The sequence below is a fragment of the Theropithecus gelada genome, chromosome 19, assembly GCF_003255815.1.
Source record: "Theropithecus gelada isolate Dixy chromosome 19, Tgel_1.0, whole genome shotgun sequence".
Taxonomy (NCBI): Eukaryota; Metazoa; Chordata; class Mammalia; order Primates; family Cercopithecidae; genus Theropithecus; species Theropithecus gelada.
In genome coordinates this window covers 6,230,683-6,245,700 of record NC_037687.1, presented here as the reverse complement: position 1 = coordinate 6,245,700, position 15,018 = coordinate 6,230,683, and the positions used below count along the sequence as shown (strand labels likewise).

At 52.0% G+C, this 15,018-nt stretch overlaps 1 protein-coding gene across 1 annotated transcript in view; it reads left to right on the top strand.

The window, feature by feature from the left end:
• MLLT1 (MLLT1, super elongation complex subunit) overlaps positions 1 to 15,018 on the top strand; it is a 75,025-nt gene that overhangs the window by 15,461 nt on the left and 44,546 nt on the right. The window contains 1 exon segment of the mRNA XM_025368177.1: positions 5,493 to 5,575. Within this exon segment, the coding sequence (XP_025223962.1) occupies positions 5,493 to 5,575 (83 nt within the window).

Below are 15,018 nucleotides of genomic sequence, written 5' to 3'. Positions count from 1 at the left end.
TGGGGTCTGGTTTCCACGCTGCAAGCTTCAGCTTCCCCCAGATCGTTGGCTCCTTGAGACACGGAGTCATCTCAATTTTCCCAGAGGGAAACCTGAAACTTCCTGGGCGGGGGGAGGGCGCGGGAAGGGGAATGGGCGGGAGGGAGGATGGGCAGGAGGGAGGGATCCCAGGGCTCCTGTCCCCAGCGCAGCCTTTCAGTTTGCCCTTTTGTTTTTTTTAATAACCGCTTTATGGAGATAAAATTTACGCATCATAAAATTCATTCTTGTAATGTGTACAGTTAGCGTTTTCAGTATATTCACATAGTTGTGCGGCCATGACCACTGATTCCATCATCGCTGTCTAATTCCAAAACATTGCTGTCACCTCAGGGAGAAGCTCAGGCCCTCACTCTCTTGCTCCCACCCTCCTCCCCCACCGTGCTCCCTTTCCCTCTCCCAGCTTTCATCCTCACTCCTGCCCTCTGCTCAGCCAGTCCAGGACCTTCAGCCTTCTGGCACCAGTGGCTGTCCCTGCCCTACGGCGCCCCCGTAGCAGACTCTGAGCCGTCACCTCCTCATCCTGCCCCTTGCCCAGCGTGTCCTCGTCCGACTTCTGCCTTCCAGAAACTCGCAGGTGGCTCAAACCTCTTCCCTCCTGCCTTCACTCTCACGGCCTTATTCCTGTGCTCTTGATTCATGTGGGCTCTGAGGCAGGAGAGTGGGCCGGTGCGTCTCCCTGGTCTCCCCCGTTGGACTGAAGACTATCCCCGGCGCTTGGCCGACTGCCGTCCCTCTTGGCACTGTCTGGGGGGATAGAAGTTCTCTAGGTTTGGAGTACCCGTCACGGGACAGGATTCCTTCCTTGAAGGGGTGGGGACCACGAGATAAGATGTGACAGTAGATTTGGGAAGCATGTGACCTGGAAGTCAGAGGCCGAGGGACATGGGGTCTGTTTCTCGAAGGAGGTGGCCCTGCTGTGGGCCTTTGTGGCTGGGTGGGATTCAGACTATGGGTGGGTGGGGAGAGGACGGGGCATGGGTGGAGTCTGAGAGCAAATCCCAGGCCACTGCCCATGCTCGCGCCTCCTCTGCTGGGGACAGGCCACCCTTCCTCTGTTCTGCCTCCACTTTCCTTCCCAGGTTCAGATTAAGTTTTCAGGTGTGTGGCCCCCTACTGCACTTTGTTTATTTATTAGTTTTTTTAACGGAGTCTCACTCCGTTACCCAGACTGGAGTGCAGTGGCGCAATCTTCGCTTACTGCAACCTCTGCCTCCCGGGTTCAAGCGATTATCCTGCCTCAGCTTCCCGAGTAGCTGGGATTACAGCCATGCGCCACCATGCCCAGCTAAGTTTTGTGTTTTTATTAGAGACGGGTTTTCATCATGTTGACCAGGCTGGTCTTGAACTGGCCTCAAGTGATCCACTTGCCTCAACCTCCCAAAGTGCTGGGATTACAGGCGTGAGCCACTGCGCCCGACTCCCTGCTGCACTTTAGACCAGCTTGGCAGTGTTTAAGGGATATAAGATGCTTCCGAAAGGAAGTGTTAGGTTCCATTTCAGGCCCTGGGGATGTCACACTCGGTGATATGGAGCTTATCGTCTAGAGGTGGAGATGGAGGGAGACAGGCAAAGTGAGCACGGAAGTCCTGCGGTGGAGGGGTACAGGACACCGGGGAGCCTGTGGGGGCTCAGAGCAGGGCTCCCAGAGGAAGTGAGCTGGGGATTTGAGAGGCTCAGTGTGGCTGGATCGTGGGATCTGGTGCTGGGCTGCACAGAGCTGAGGCGGAAGGTACCTTGCGGGTTGTATAGGACAGTGGGGAGCCCTCCCTCAGTGGGCGCAGTCAGAGGATTGGTCATTCCCAGTGCAGAAGGTGCCTCGGAAGGAGCCTGAGGCTGGACGAGAGAGGCCTGGCACCGGGGCAGGGCCGAATTCCAGAGGGGCTTTGGGGTGGACTTGCTAGCACTTGGCCTCAGGTGAGCCTCTGGAGAGGATTGCAGTGGACTGGGGTCTAGGGCCAGTGGTGGGCAGCTGAGTCCTGAGTGGCGAGTTGCAGGAGAAGGTGGCGGGGGGACTGGTGTGTGGAGGGGGGTTGGTGTGGGGTGGGCCTCATCATTGGAGGTCCCCAGTCCACCATCCTGACAGGATGTCAGAGGAGCGGGAAGGAGAGTGGAATGGACACTGGGGCACAGGCGCCTAGGCCGGCCTCCCTCAGGCTGCAGGTGCTCCCTGTAGAGCCAGAGTGCCCTGCAGGCGGGGCTGCTCCTCATCACAGGGCGAGCATTGGTCTGAGGGCGATGACTCCCCCGGGAGTAAGCACTGAAGGCCAGGGGCATCTTCTTCTTTTTTTTTTTTTTTTCTTTTTGAGATGGAGTCTCACTCTGTCGCCCAGGCTGGAGTGCAGTGGTGCAATCTCGGCTCACTGCAGTCTTTGCCTCCCGGATTCAAGCAATTCTCCTGTCTCAGCCTCCTCAGTAACTGGGATCACAGGTGTGCATCACCACATCCGGCTCATTTTTGTATTTTTAGTAGAGACGGGGTATCACCGTGTCGGTCAGGCTAGTTTGGAACTCCTGACCTCGTGATTCGCCCGCCTCGGCCTCTCAAAGTGTTGAGATTACAGGCGTGAGCCACTCGGCCAGTCAGGGGCATCTTCTTGGCCTCTTTGATCATCCCAGCCTCTGACTCTGTCTGACACAGACAGTGGGGCGTGAATGAGTGAATGGAGCGGATGTCGTCTCTACTGTCGTTTGGGAGTGTGTTTTTGATTCGTGTGCAGACCCTGATGTCAGGCAGTGGTGTTCAGAGCTCCCAGCAGGGCAGCCAGGGCTACCGTTGGTCTCTGGGGAGGCTGTGCCCACCTCGGTCCAGTTGAGCAAGCCTTGCACAGACGTGGCATGTAGGCAGGGGCCCTGTTCAAGGCTGTCCAGTCAGCCCTGTCTTCGAGGTTCCCAGGTCATCACTCCAAACCTACCCTCTTGATAGATGTTGTTTGCCGGATTCAAGCAATTCTCCTGCCTCCGCCTGGGTGATAAACTACAGATGATCGCCCACCTCGGCCTCCCAAAGTTCTGGGATTACAGACGTGAGCCACCATGCCCAGCCAGTTTTCTAGCAATTTCTGACCCACTTAAGAATTACCTTACTAGTGCAAATATGTGTGTATGAAGTTTTTTAGCAATGAGCATTATGCTAAGTGAAAGAAGCCAGACTGACTGGGCGCAGTTACTGAGGAGGCTGAGGCAGGAGAATCACTTGAACCCAGGAGACGAAGGTTGCAGTGAGCCGAGATCGTACCATCGTACTCCAGCCAGGGTGAGAGCGAGACTCCGTCTCAGAAAAACAAACAAGCAAACAAAGAAAGCCAGACCCAGAAGACAGAGACTGCATGATCTCACACACATCCAGCAATTAAAACAGTCACACTGAGAGAAGCCGAGAGTAGGAGGGGTGGCTGCCAGGGGCTGGGGGACGGAGAGGTGATAGTCAGAAGGTACCGTTGTTCGGTTTTGCAAGGTAGCTGTATTGCAGAGTCCCGATAGCTGACAATACTGTAGCATACACTGAAATTGCTAAGAGGGCAACTCAGTGGTCTTCAAAGACAAAAACAGTGAGAGAGAGCAGAAGGAAACTTTGGGAGGTGATGGATATGTTCACGGCCTTGGTGGTGGTGATGGTTTCACAGATGTACACACGTCCCCAAACTCATCTAGAGGTGGGCATTAAATACATGCAGCTTCTTTTTTTTTTTTTTTTTTTTTTGAGACGGAGTCTCGCTGTGCTCCCAGGCTGGAGTGCAGTGGCGTGATCTCGGCTCACTGCAAGCTCCGCCTCCCGGGTTCACGCCATTCTCCCGCCTCAGCCTCCCAAGTAGCTGAGACTACAGGCGCCCGCCACCACGCCCGGCTAGTTTTTTTGTATTTTTAGTAGAGACGGGGTTTCACCATGTTAGCCAGGATAGTCTCGATCTCCTGACCTCGTGATCCACCCGCCTCGGCCTCCCAAAGTGCTGGGATTACAGGCTTGAGCCACCGCGCCCGGCCACATGCAGCTTCTTAACCTGTCAACCAGACCTCAGTAAAGTGGGGAAAAAACCGACACACAGTGGCCAGGATTTTTTCCTGTCTCCCAGTCGTAGTTGCATCTAGAGGGGGAAGCGAGGGACGCGGGATTTGATCTCTACGGCTCTAGATTTTTTCTTAAAGTGAGAAGACACTGCTTCCATGGTGCTTTCCTAGTAATAACATACGGGTCAAAACATTGATGGTTTATTCTGGGGGATGAGATTATAGGAGATTATTTTACATATATTTTGCTGTTTATTTCAGTTTTTTTTTTTTTTTTTTTGAGACATGGTCTTGCTCTGTCACCCAAGCGGGAGTGCAGTGGCACGATCATACCTCCTGGATCAAGCGATCCTCCTGCCTCAGCCCCCCGAGTAGCCCCTGAGACCACAGGCACACGCCACCACGCCTGGCTAATTTCTTACAGAGACAAGGTCTCACTGTGTTGCCCAGGATGGCCTCAAACCCCTGGGTTCAAGTGATTCTCCTGCCTCAGCTTCCTAGAGTGCTGGGATTACAAGCATGAGGCACTAAGCGTAGTTTTTGTTTGCTTGTTTGTTTTGGAAACGTAGTCTCACTCTGTCACCCAGGCTGGAGTGTAGTGGTGTGATCTTGGCTCACTGCAACCTCTGCCTCCTGGGTTCAAGTGATTCTCCTGACTCAGTCTCCCATGTAGCTGGGATTACAGGTGCCTGCCACCATGCCTGGCTAATGTTTGTATTTTTAGTAGAGATGGGATTTCACCACGTTGACCAGGCTGGTGTCGAACTCCTGACCTCAAGTGATCTGCCCGCCTCAGCCTCCCAAAGTGCTGGGATTACAGGTGTGAGCCACTATGTCCAGCCTTTTTTTTTTTTTTTTTAATCTTTTTTAATCTCTGGGTTCAGTGGGGTTTTGTTCATGCCGCTTTGGAATGCTTTTATTAGGTGCTAAACTGGAACCCAGGAGGAGGGTCCCAGCCGCCTGAGGCTCCCCCATCTCCCAGCGTGTGCATCCGTGGCGCAGCAGGTGCCCAGCCCCCGTGCTGGAGGTGGTGACAGTAGGGTGTGTGGCCCTGCCTGCTGGGTTTCATGTCTCACCCAGGCCACACTTACCGACATTGACCTGAGTTGGGTCAACTTGTGCAGCCTTCTCTGGCCTCAGCCTCCTCGTCCTCTGCGGGAGCAAGGGCCCCAATGGCAGGCTAATGTTTCCTCTCACTTCTGCTGACCACACCGGTGGCTGAGTCTCCTTTCTCCTCCTCTTCCGTGCTGTTGTATGCCTAAGATCCCTTTGCCGTGGAAGTCAACCCTGTCACGGGGGCTCAACCTACTGAAAAGCCACCCCCTGCGAGGCCAGCCAAGCCCCTGGGAGGAGGTGGTGGGGTTGAGGGGTGCAGTACTGCTGCTGGCGACCGGGCCTGAAACAGGCAGGAAGCTGATGCGTGTGTTTCTTCCTTTTCTTTTTAGTGTGCAAGGAGCCCCCTTACAAAGTAGAGGAGTCGGGGTACGCTGGCTTCATCATGCCCATCGAGGTGCACTTCAAAAACAAGGTAGGATCCCTGAGGGGAGCAGGCAGGTCGCCTCTCTGTGGGACCCCCTGCTCCGGGTGCCACGGCAGTTCACAAAACAGGCCGGAGACCTGGCCGCTGCCCACGCACAGGCGTTCCAGTGAGGGCTTCGGGGAGTGCTGGTCGCCATCTCCATTCCTGGGGACATCAGGGGCCAGGACACAGGTGGGTTCGTGACAGCAGGTGGGCGTGCCCCTTGGTCTGCTTCTCTCGGGGAGCTGCTGGGCCACCTCCTGTCCAGTTGCCTGGAAAATGTGCCGGCAGTGACTTCCCCTGTCAGGACCAGCTTCCTCGACGGTCCTAGAGGGTTAATATCCGGGCCATGTGTAGTGACTGAGATCGAGAAATAGCTTAAATATCTGATTACGGTCCGATTACGGTGCGTCTTCTGGGCAGAATCTTTGATGAGCTTCAGAATTAACGAAGCAAACTACATATATGAAACTTAAAGGAAAAAGGAGTTACCTCTATCCAGAATGTTAGCGCGGGTCATCCGCGTCATCTGGAGTTACCTCTATCCGGAATGTTAGCGCCGGTCGTCTGCGTCATCCGGGTGGTGGGACTGCGGGGGTTTTGTTTCCATTTTCTTTCATCTGTAGTTTTTCACCTTTTTTTTTTTTCTTGGCCTAATAATTAAAACAACTCAGAGCCTGCCCCTGCTCCTCCTCCCAGGAGTCACCACAGGGCCAGCGGTGACATTTCCTGGCTCGTGGCTTGTCGACCGCCGGCTGCTTTCCCACAAGTGCAGCTGGACTGGCATGGAGGCAGCGCTGGGGAAGGAGGTGTCCCTGGGAGGCCTGTGGACGCCGGCCCGCTTGGTTACTGAGTCCCTGGTTTGTACCTGGCCGTGCCGGGCCGCATGGCTGCCGTTCCACTTTTCCACAAACCCCCTGGCACTAAGGGCCTTGAGGAGAGGCATTTGGCGTGCGGCCCTCCTAGGAGCCGGGTGACATTTCAGCCGGTGCACCTTGGCCAATTTCAGATGCAAGGCCTCGCCCGGGGTCCAGTTCACAGAAACCTAGGTCATTCTGAGGCTTTGTTGGAGTTGAGGCCCCACTGGGAGAAAAGCCGAACCTGCCTGCAAGTGGGCCTTCTGGGGGGTGAGTGGTCCCGGCCCTTGGGCCTGTGGGGCCACCCCCCTGCCAGGTGTATCCCTGGGCTCCCAGTCTCCCCAGCTCCATCCGGTGAGTGTGCGGAAGGGGAATGAGAACAGCAGCCCCCTCTTGGGGCGGTTGAGGGGATTGCTCGAGCCTGTCTGTGGAAGGTGCTCCGCAGCTCAGGCACTGGTGTTCTAGCGGGTGGCTTGTGGGGCCACCATCTGTGTGGGCAGTTTAAGCTTGCCTCTGGGGTGACTTAGATTAAAGTTCTCTGAGGTTCAGAAGCAGTTTGGGCCAGCAAGGCTTTTTTTTTGTTTGTTTTCAGAGACAAGGTCTTGCTCTGTTGCCCAGACTGGAGTGCAGTGGTACAATCATAGCTCACTCCATCCTCAGCCTCCCAGGCTCAAGTGATCCTCCCACCTCAGCCTCCCAGCCTCCTAAGTAGCTGGGACTACAGGAACGTGCCACTGTGCCCAAGCTCAGGGAGGTTTTCTGTGTTCCCAGACACCTGTCTGGTCCCTGACACAGCCTTCAGCCACCTGAGGACTGGTGGCATCCATTCCACTTCCCAGCGCCCTCAGGCAAGGGGCTCCAACTGCTGCCTGGCTTTGCCATGGGCTGCCCATGGATTTGGTGGCAGGTGGGGCAAGGCCTGGCCAGTGCTGTTTGCTGCTTGTCATCCTTGCTCAGTAGGGACACCTTCAGGCGAGATACAGGCTGGCCGCTCCCAAATGTGGCAGAAACCCACAGTGTGGTGCCGCCGTGCGCAACGCAGCAGGGGCCCTAAGTGGCTGCTGCTCAGGTGGCCCCACCTGATGTGTCCTGCAGCTCTCAACTGAGGCTGAAATGCAGACTCCAGGGCTGTTTCCGTCCTGAGTTCCTGAGGCTCCACCCTTGCATCCTGCCCCTGTAGAAAAAGGAAGCGGGGGACCCTTTGGCCATAGGATTGTTACTGCTGGGCCCAGCATCCTCTCCTGTGTGGGGGTGTCAAGAGGACAGAGAGCCCTCTCTGAATCCTGCCTGCTCTTTCGGGATCCTGGGGGCTTCATTTAGGGTGTGGGGGCGTGTGGTTGCATGGGGGGCATGGAACCCCATGTTCCTCTATAGCACTTGTTGCCTGGTTCCTCTGAAAGGCCCCAAGTGCGGTGCCGGCTCCCTTGGTGCCCTTCAGCAGGAGCGTGTGTACTTCCGGCAACCTGCGGTGACATTGTTGGGTTAAATTGTTTTCTTTTTCTTTTTTTTTCTTTTTTTTTTTTTTTGAGATGGAGTCTCGCTCTGTCGCCCAGGCTGGAGTGCAGTGGAGCGATCTCGGCTCACTGCAACCTCCGCCTCCCGGGTTCACGCCATTCTCTTGCCTCAGCCTCCTGAGTAGCTGGGACCACAGGTGCCCACCACCATGCCCAGCTAATGTTTTGTGTTTTTAGTAGAGACTGGGTTTCACTGTGTTAGCCAGGATGGTCTTGATCTCTTGACCTCGTGATCTGCCCACCTCGGCCTCCCGAAGTGCTGGGATTACAGGCCTGAGCCACCGTGCCCAGCCAATATGTTTTCTGTAAGTCTGGTTTATCGAGGTATAATTTACATATAGTAAAATTCTCCCATTTTAGATGTAGCAGGTTTTTCAAATCTCAGCATGTGCTTTCATTGAGCCCTTTTGGAGGATGGCCAGTTTTTCTGTTTTTTCTTTTCTTTTCTTTTTTTTTTTTTAAAGTCGTATTTCTTGGTGTTTATTTGTCTGAATAATTCCTGCAGAAGCCGTGTGGCTGGGCCGTTCTGCCATGAGCCTGTGCTGAGAACTGCAGCGCTCCCCCTCTCTTAGGACAGAAGCCAGCTGCTTCAGTGTGCTATGTGCCCCATTGCCTGGGAACTTTCTCTTCCTGGGGTGGTTGTAGAGGGTCCTGCACCGGGAGTACTGATGGCCCCATGGCAAGGTCCAGGGATGCAGGTCCTCCTCACAGTGGCAGGGGTGTGTGTGCCATCCACAGGTGGAGGAGATCCTGAATCCCGAGTCACTTGGTCAAGCCCCAGAAGTTGGCAGAGCTAGGATTGGAACCAGCTCTTTGTAAGCACACACCCGTTGCCTGAGACAGGCATGACCTAGAAGCATGATAGTGCTTGATGAGTTTCGGTGCCGGGGATGGGAGTGCTTCATGGCTGCAGGATTCGGAACACGATTAGGGACAGGGTCATAGTGCATGGGTTTGCTAGCGGTTTTTCTGCCTGGTGTAGCCAGGGCTTGTGTTTGGTGGTTAGCCACGGCTTACTCCTCAGTGGGAGGTCGGGAAAGTGGAATAAGGAGTAAACAGAGGTTGGTGACGGAGTGGATTTGGGGAGGTGCTGATGTGTCTGGACAGGGTAGGGAGAGAGCTGCAGAGACCACAGTTTGGAGGTGGACACGCCAGGGTTCAGTCTCATAGCCTGACTGTGTCACCATGGGTGGGTCACTCCTCTGGGCCTCAGTTTGTCTGTCCATAAGATGGAGTTTCTGGCTGCGTCTGCTTCTCAGGAGTCAGGAAGATTAAGAGGGAGACAGCAGGTGCAGCACTTGACCCGGGGCCCGGCACAGCAGGCATTTCATCCATTTGTTGTTGAAATGGTATCGGCTCCTTCCAGTCAATCTGGACAAGAAAGTTCAGTGGAGAAAGGGAGCCTCAGACCTCGGAGGGCCCAAAGGAGGTTGAGGGTTCCTGCAATGAAAAAGATGTTGTTTGGCTTCTCCCGTGAGTGTGGCTCTAAGACCAGAGCAGAAAATGTGCTTTCTCAGACAGCTCTATTCTTGTATAAGTGTGTGGCTTGCTCAGTGAGTGCACTTGACCTTGAATATGGCATCGCCTGTAAAATGAAGGAATTGTGCTTTATGCAGTGTTAGGCACTAGAACTTAACTGAGGCTGCATTTTGTTTGACCTGTTGGTAGGATGTTCTTTTTTTTAAGACGTAGTCTCGCTCTGTCTCCCAGACTGGAGTGCAGTGGTGTGATCTCGGCTCACTGCAAGCTCCGCTTCCTGGGTTCACGCCATTCTCCTGCTTCAGGCTCCCAAGTAGCTGGGACTTAGGGCGCCCACCACCACACCCGGCTAATTTTTTTTTGTATTTTTTAGTGCAGATGGGGTTTCACCGTGTTAGCCAGGATGGTCTCGATCTCCTGACCTCGTGATCTGCCCACCTTGGCCTCCCAAAGTGCTGGGATTACAGGCGTGAGCCACCGCGCCCGGCCGGTGACATGTTCTTTTACAGAAAAATCACTCCTTTCTCTCAAGGAAAAAGAATTTGGAGGGCCTCATCTGATTGCAAAGTAATACATGTGTGTTGTGAAGTTTTTCCCCAGCAAGAGGACAGTGTTGTCTTGCTTGACATCCGCTGGGAACATGCGTGTTGGGCAACTCAACCTTTTTGCTGTTCTGGGTGTGTCCGCAAAAGACAGTAAAAGCCGACAGTATCGGTTTGGGGTTTGCAAATGAACTTCAGTGAGGAGGTAAATTCAAAAGTATGGAATCTATGCAGAATGAGAGACAGCTGTACCATTCTGTGTTTATCCATTCATCTGTGGATAGATGTTTGGGCTGTTTCTACCCATTTGCTATGCGGAATAGTGCTGCTGTGAACGTGTGTGTGTGTGTGTGTGTATACGTACTTGTTTGAGTGCCCATTTTCAGTCCCTCTGGGCGTATACACCTAGGAATGGAATTGCCAGCTCATACAACAATTTTCTGTTTAGCTTTCTGAGGAACTGCTAAGCCATTTTCCAGTGGCTGGACCCTGTCATAGTTCCACCAGCAATGTGTGAGGGTTCCTGTTTCTCCAGATGCTCAGCAATGCTTGTTTTCTGTTTCTTAAAAATTATAGCCATCCTTGTGGGTGTGGAGCTGTAACTGTTGAGGTTTTTATTTGCATTTCCTTGATGACCTGTGATGTTTCACATCTTTTCACATGCTTGCTGGCTGCACGTATCTCTTTCTCAGGAAATGTCTAGATATATCCATTGCTCATTTTTGTTTGTTTTTTTCCTAGCTCTGTTGGCTAGGCTGGAGTGCAGTGGCGCCATCTCGGCTCACTACAACCTCTGCCTCCTGGGTTCAAGCGATTCTCCTCCCTCAGCCTCCCGAGTAGCTGGAATTATAGGCTCCCGCCACCACGCCGGGCTAATTTTTGTATTTTTAGCATTGATGGGGTTGCGCCATGTTTGCGAGGCTGGTCTCGAACTCCCGACCTCAAGTGATCCATCTGCCTTGGCCTCCCAAAGTGCTGGGATTACAGGCGTGAGTTGCCCATTTTTGAATGCCCGTTGCCCATTTTTGAATTAGGTTGTTTTTGTTGTTGTGTTATAGAAGTTCTTTATATATTTTGGATATTAAACTCTTACAGGGTATGTGATTTCAAATATCTTATCCCCTTTTATAGGTTTTTTTTTTTTTTTTTACGTTCTTCATAATGTCTGTTTTTTCAGCAACATCTCACTCTGTTGCCCAGGCTGGAGTGCAGTGATGTGATCTTGGTTCACTGTAACCCTGACTTCCTGGGCTCAAGCAGTTCTCCCACCCCAGCCTCCCAGCTGGCTGGGATTACAGGCGTGAGCTGCCACACCCAGCCCTGATAATGTCCCTTGCTGCATGAATGTTTTAAATGTTTATGACGTTCTATTAATCTGTTTCTTCTTGTCACTCACACCTTTGGTGTCAAATCTGTGACTCCATTGCCAAATCTGAGGTCGTGAAGGTTTGCCCCATGTTTATTTGCACCCATTTCATAGTTGTAGTCCTTATGCTTAGATAGTTGATTCATTTTCGAGTGAACTTTCATATATGAAGCGAGGTGGAGGTCTAACAGTATTCTTTTGCGTGTGGTTTTCCAGGTGTCCCAGCACCATTCACCGAAGAGACTGTTGTTTCATTTATTTATTTGAGACGGAGTCTCGCTCTGTCGCCCAGGCTGGAGTACAGTGGCCGGATCTCAGCTCACTGCAAGCTCCGCCTCCCGGGTTCACGCCATTCTCCTGCCTCAGCCTCCTGAGTAGCTGGGACTACAGGCGCCCGCCACCTCGCCCGGCTAGTTTTTTGTATTTTTTAGTAGAGACGGGGTTTCACCGTGTTCGCCAGGATGGTCTCGATCTCCTGACCTCGTGATCCGTCCGTCTCGGCCTCCCAAAGTGCTGGGATTACAGGCTTGAGCCACCGCGCCCGGCCTGCAGAGACTGTTCTTTCACCATCGAGTGGTGTTAGAGCCTCGTTGAAAATCAGTTGGCCATAGATTTTGGGTTTCAAACTGGACTCTGAATTCTATTTCATTGGTCTGTGTGTCTGTGCTTATGCTGGTGCCATACTGTTTTGATTACTGTAGTTGTATAGGAAGGTTTTTTTTTTTCTTTTTTTTTTTGTCAGAGCCTTGCTCTGTCACCCAGGCTGGAGTGCAGTGGTGCAATCATGGCTCACTGTAGCTTTGACCTCTTGGGCTCAGGCAGTCCTCCCACCTCAGCCTCCCAGGTAGCTGGGACCACAGGCACGTGCCACCACATCCAGCTAATTTCATTATTTTTGTAGAGATGGGGTCCCATTGTGTTGTGCAGGCTAGTCTTTTTATTTATTTATCTATCTTTTTGAGACAGAGTTTTGCTCTTGTCCAGGCCGGAGTGCAGTGGCACGATCCTGGCTCACCGCAACCTCCGCTTCCCAGCTTCAATCGATTCTCCTGCCTCAGCCTCCTGAGTCGCTGGGATTACAGGTGCCCGCCGCCATGCCTGGCTAATTGTTTGCATTTTTAGTAGAGACGGGGTTTCACCATGTGGGCCAGGCTGGTCTCGAACTGACCTCAGGTGATCCACCTGCCTCGGCCTCCCAAAGTGCTGGGATTACAGGTGTGAGCCACTGTGCCTGGCCTAGGCTGGTCTTGAACTCCTGGCCTTAAGCAATCCTTTCGCCTTGGGCCCCCCAAATGCTGGAATTACAGGTGTGAGCCAGCGCGCTCAGCCTTGTAGGAAGTTTTGGAATTGGCAAGTGTGAGTCCTCCAACTCTGTGTTTTTTTTTTCCGTCTTCAATATGACTTTGGTTATTCTGTGCCCCTTGTGATTCCATATGAATTTGAGGTTTGACTTTTACATTTTTGCAAAAAATTCTATTGGAATTTTGATAGAGATTCTATTGACTCTAGTCTTTTTTTTTTTTTTTTGAGACGGAGTCTTGCTCTGTCACCCAGACTGGAGTGCAGTGGCACAATCTCGGCTCACTGTAAGCTCCACCTCCCGGGTTCCCGCCATTCTCCTGCCTCAGCCTCCCAAGTTGCTGGGACTACAGGCGCCCGCCACCACGCCCGGCTAATTTTTTGCATTTTTAGTGGAGGCGGGTTTCACCATGTTAGCCAGGATGGTCTCAATCTCCTGACCTCATCATCCACCCACCTCGGCCTCCCAAAGTGCTAGGATTACAGGTGTGAGCCACCACACCCGGCCTTGAATCTAGTCATTTTTGAAACATCTTAGCAATATTAAGTCTTCATTCCATGAACAAGGAATGTCTTTCCACTTAATTAAGTCTTTAGTTTCTTTCAGCAGTGTTTTATAGTTTTCAGTATACCTGAGTCTTGTACCTGCATGCTTAAATGTATTCCTAGGTTTTTTTGGCTTGTTTTGTGTTGAGGCAGAGTCTCTGTCCGTCACCCAGGCTGGAGTGCAGTGGCACAGTCTTGGCTCACTGCCACCTCTGCCTCCTGGGTTCAAGCGATTCTCCTGCCTCAGCCTCCCGAGTAGCTGGAATTATGGGCGTGTGCCACCATGCCTGGCTAATTTTTGTATTTTTAATAGAGATGGAGTTTTGCCATATTGGCCAGGCTGGTCTCAAACTCCTGATCTCAAGTGATCTGCCCGCCTCGGCCTCCCAAAGTGCTGGGATTACAAGCATGAGCCTTAATCTCATGTGCCTGGCCTTATTACACTGTGCCTGGCCTTATTCCTAGGTATTTTATTCTTTGGAATACTATTCCCTTTTTGGATTGTTCATTGCAGGTGTATAGAAGCACAGCTGATTCTGTTTTTCCTGTAGACTTCCTCTGTGGACAGCACAACCAATTTTTGTGTATTGATCTTGTACCCTGCAGCTTTACTGAATTTATTAGTAGCTTTAGTAGGGGTTTTTCTTTTTTTTTGGCTTCTTTGGGATTTTCTGTCTATAGAATCATGTCATCTGCAAATAGAGGTTCCAGTTTGGATGTCTTTTGTCAAAGTCTTTTTCTTGCTTGACTGCTCTGGCTGGAACCTCCAGCACAGTGTTGAATAGCAATGGAGAGAGTGGGCATCCCGTCTGGTTCCTGATCTCAGGGGAAGAGTTTCCAGCCTTTTTCCATTGAGTGTGATGTCAGCTGTGAGCTTTTTGTAAATACCCTTTATCAGGTTAAGGAAATTCCCTTCTAGAAGAAGGAAAAACATGTTTTCTCCACTTACAACATTTCTGGCACCAAATGTGTGGGTTTCTCGGACATTGCAGTTCTCCAGTTCTCTTCAGACCCCACCTGGGGGTCCTGCAATTGAATTCAGTGTTGTTATCCACGACCTGGAGTTAGCGCAAGCTCCCAGGTTAAGAGCCCAGTTTCACAGGACAGCCCCCACTTCAGATGCCAGTGGCAAGTCCCCCACTGCCACCTGTACTCAACCGGCCATAAACTGGACGTTCTCCCTCCTTATGTTCAACAGTTCTCTATAATGGCTCACAGAACTCAGGAAAACATTTTACTTCCGTTACTGGTTTGTCGTAAAGAGTGCAATTCAGTAATGACCAAACCTTGCTACATGGGGCAGGGTATGTGGGAAGGGTGCCCGTGTTCCATGCCCTCAGACAGGCCAGCCTGGAAGCTCTCGGAACCCCTTTGTGTAAGGTGTTTATGGAAGCTCCATTGTGTGGGCATGATTGATTAAACCATCGGCCATTGGTGATTAAACTAAATTTCCAGCCCCTTTGCCCTCCCTAAGAGGTCAGGGGGTGGGGCTGAAAATTCCAGCTGCGTATCACATGATTGGTTCCCCTGGCAACCAGCCCCCATCCTGAAGCTATCTAGAGGCATTCAGTCACCAGGCATCTCATGAACAAATGTAAAGATGCTCGTATCACTTCCAAGATTTTAAGGATCTTAGAGGCCTTTGTGTCAGGAACCCAGGACTAAGACCCAATATTAAAACAAAACAGGCTCCTATCACCACCATCTCTCAGAAAGTATTTTAGCAGCTTGGTGCCAGGACTAGGAGTAGAGACCAAATGTATATATTTCTTACCATGTCACACCTTCTTTTCCTAGCTCGCTGAATGATGTTTTTCTAAATCATGCATAGGTGTTGAGTTTTGTCAGA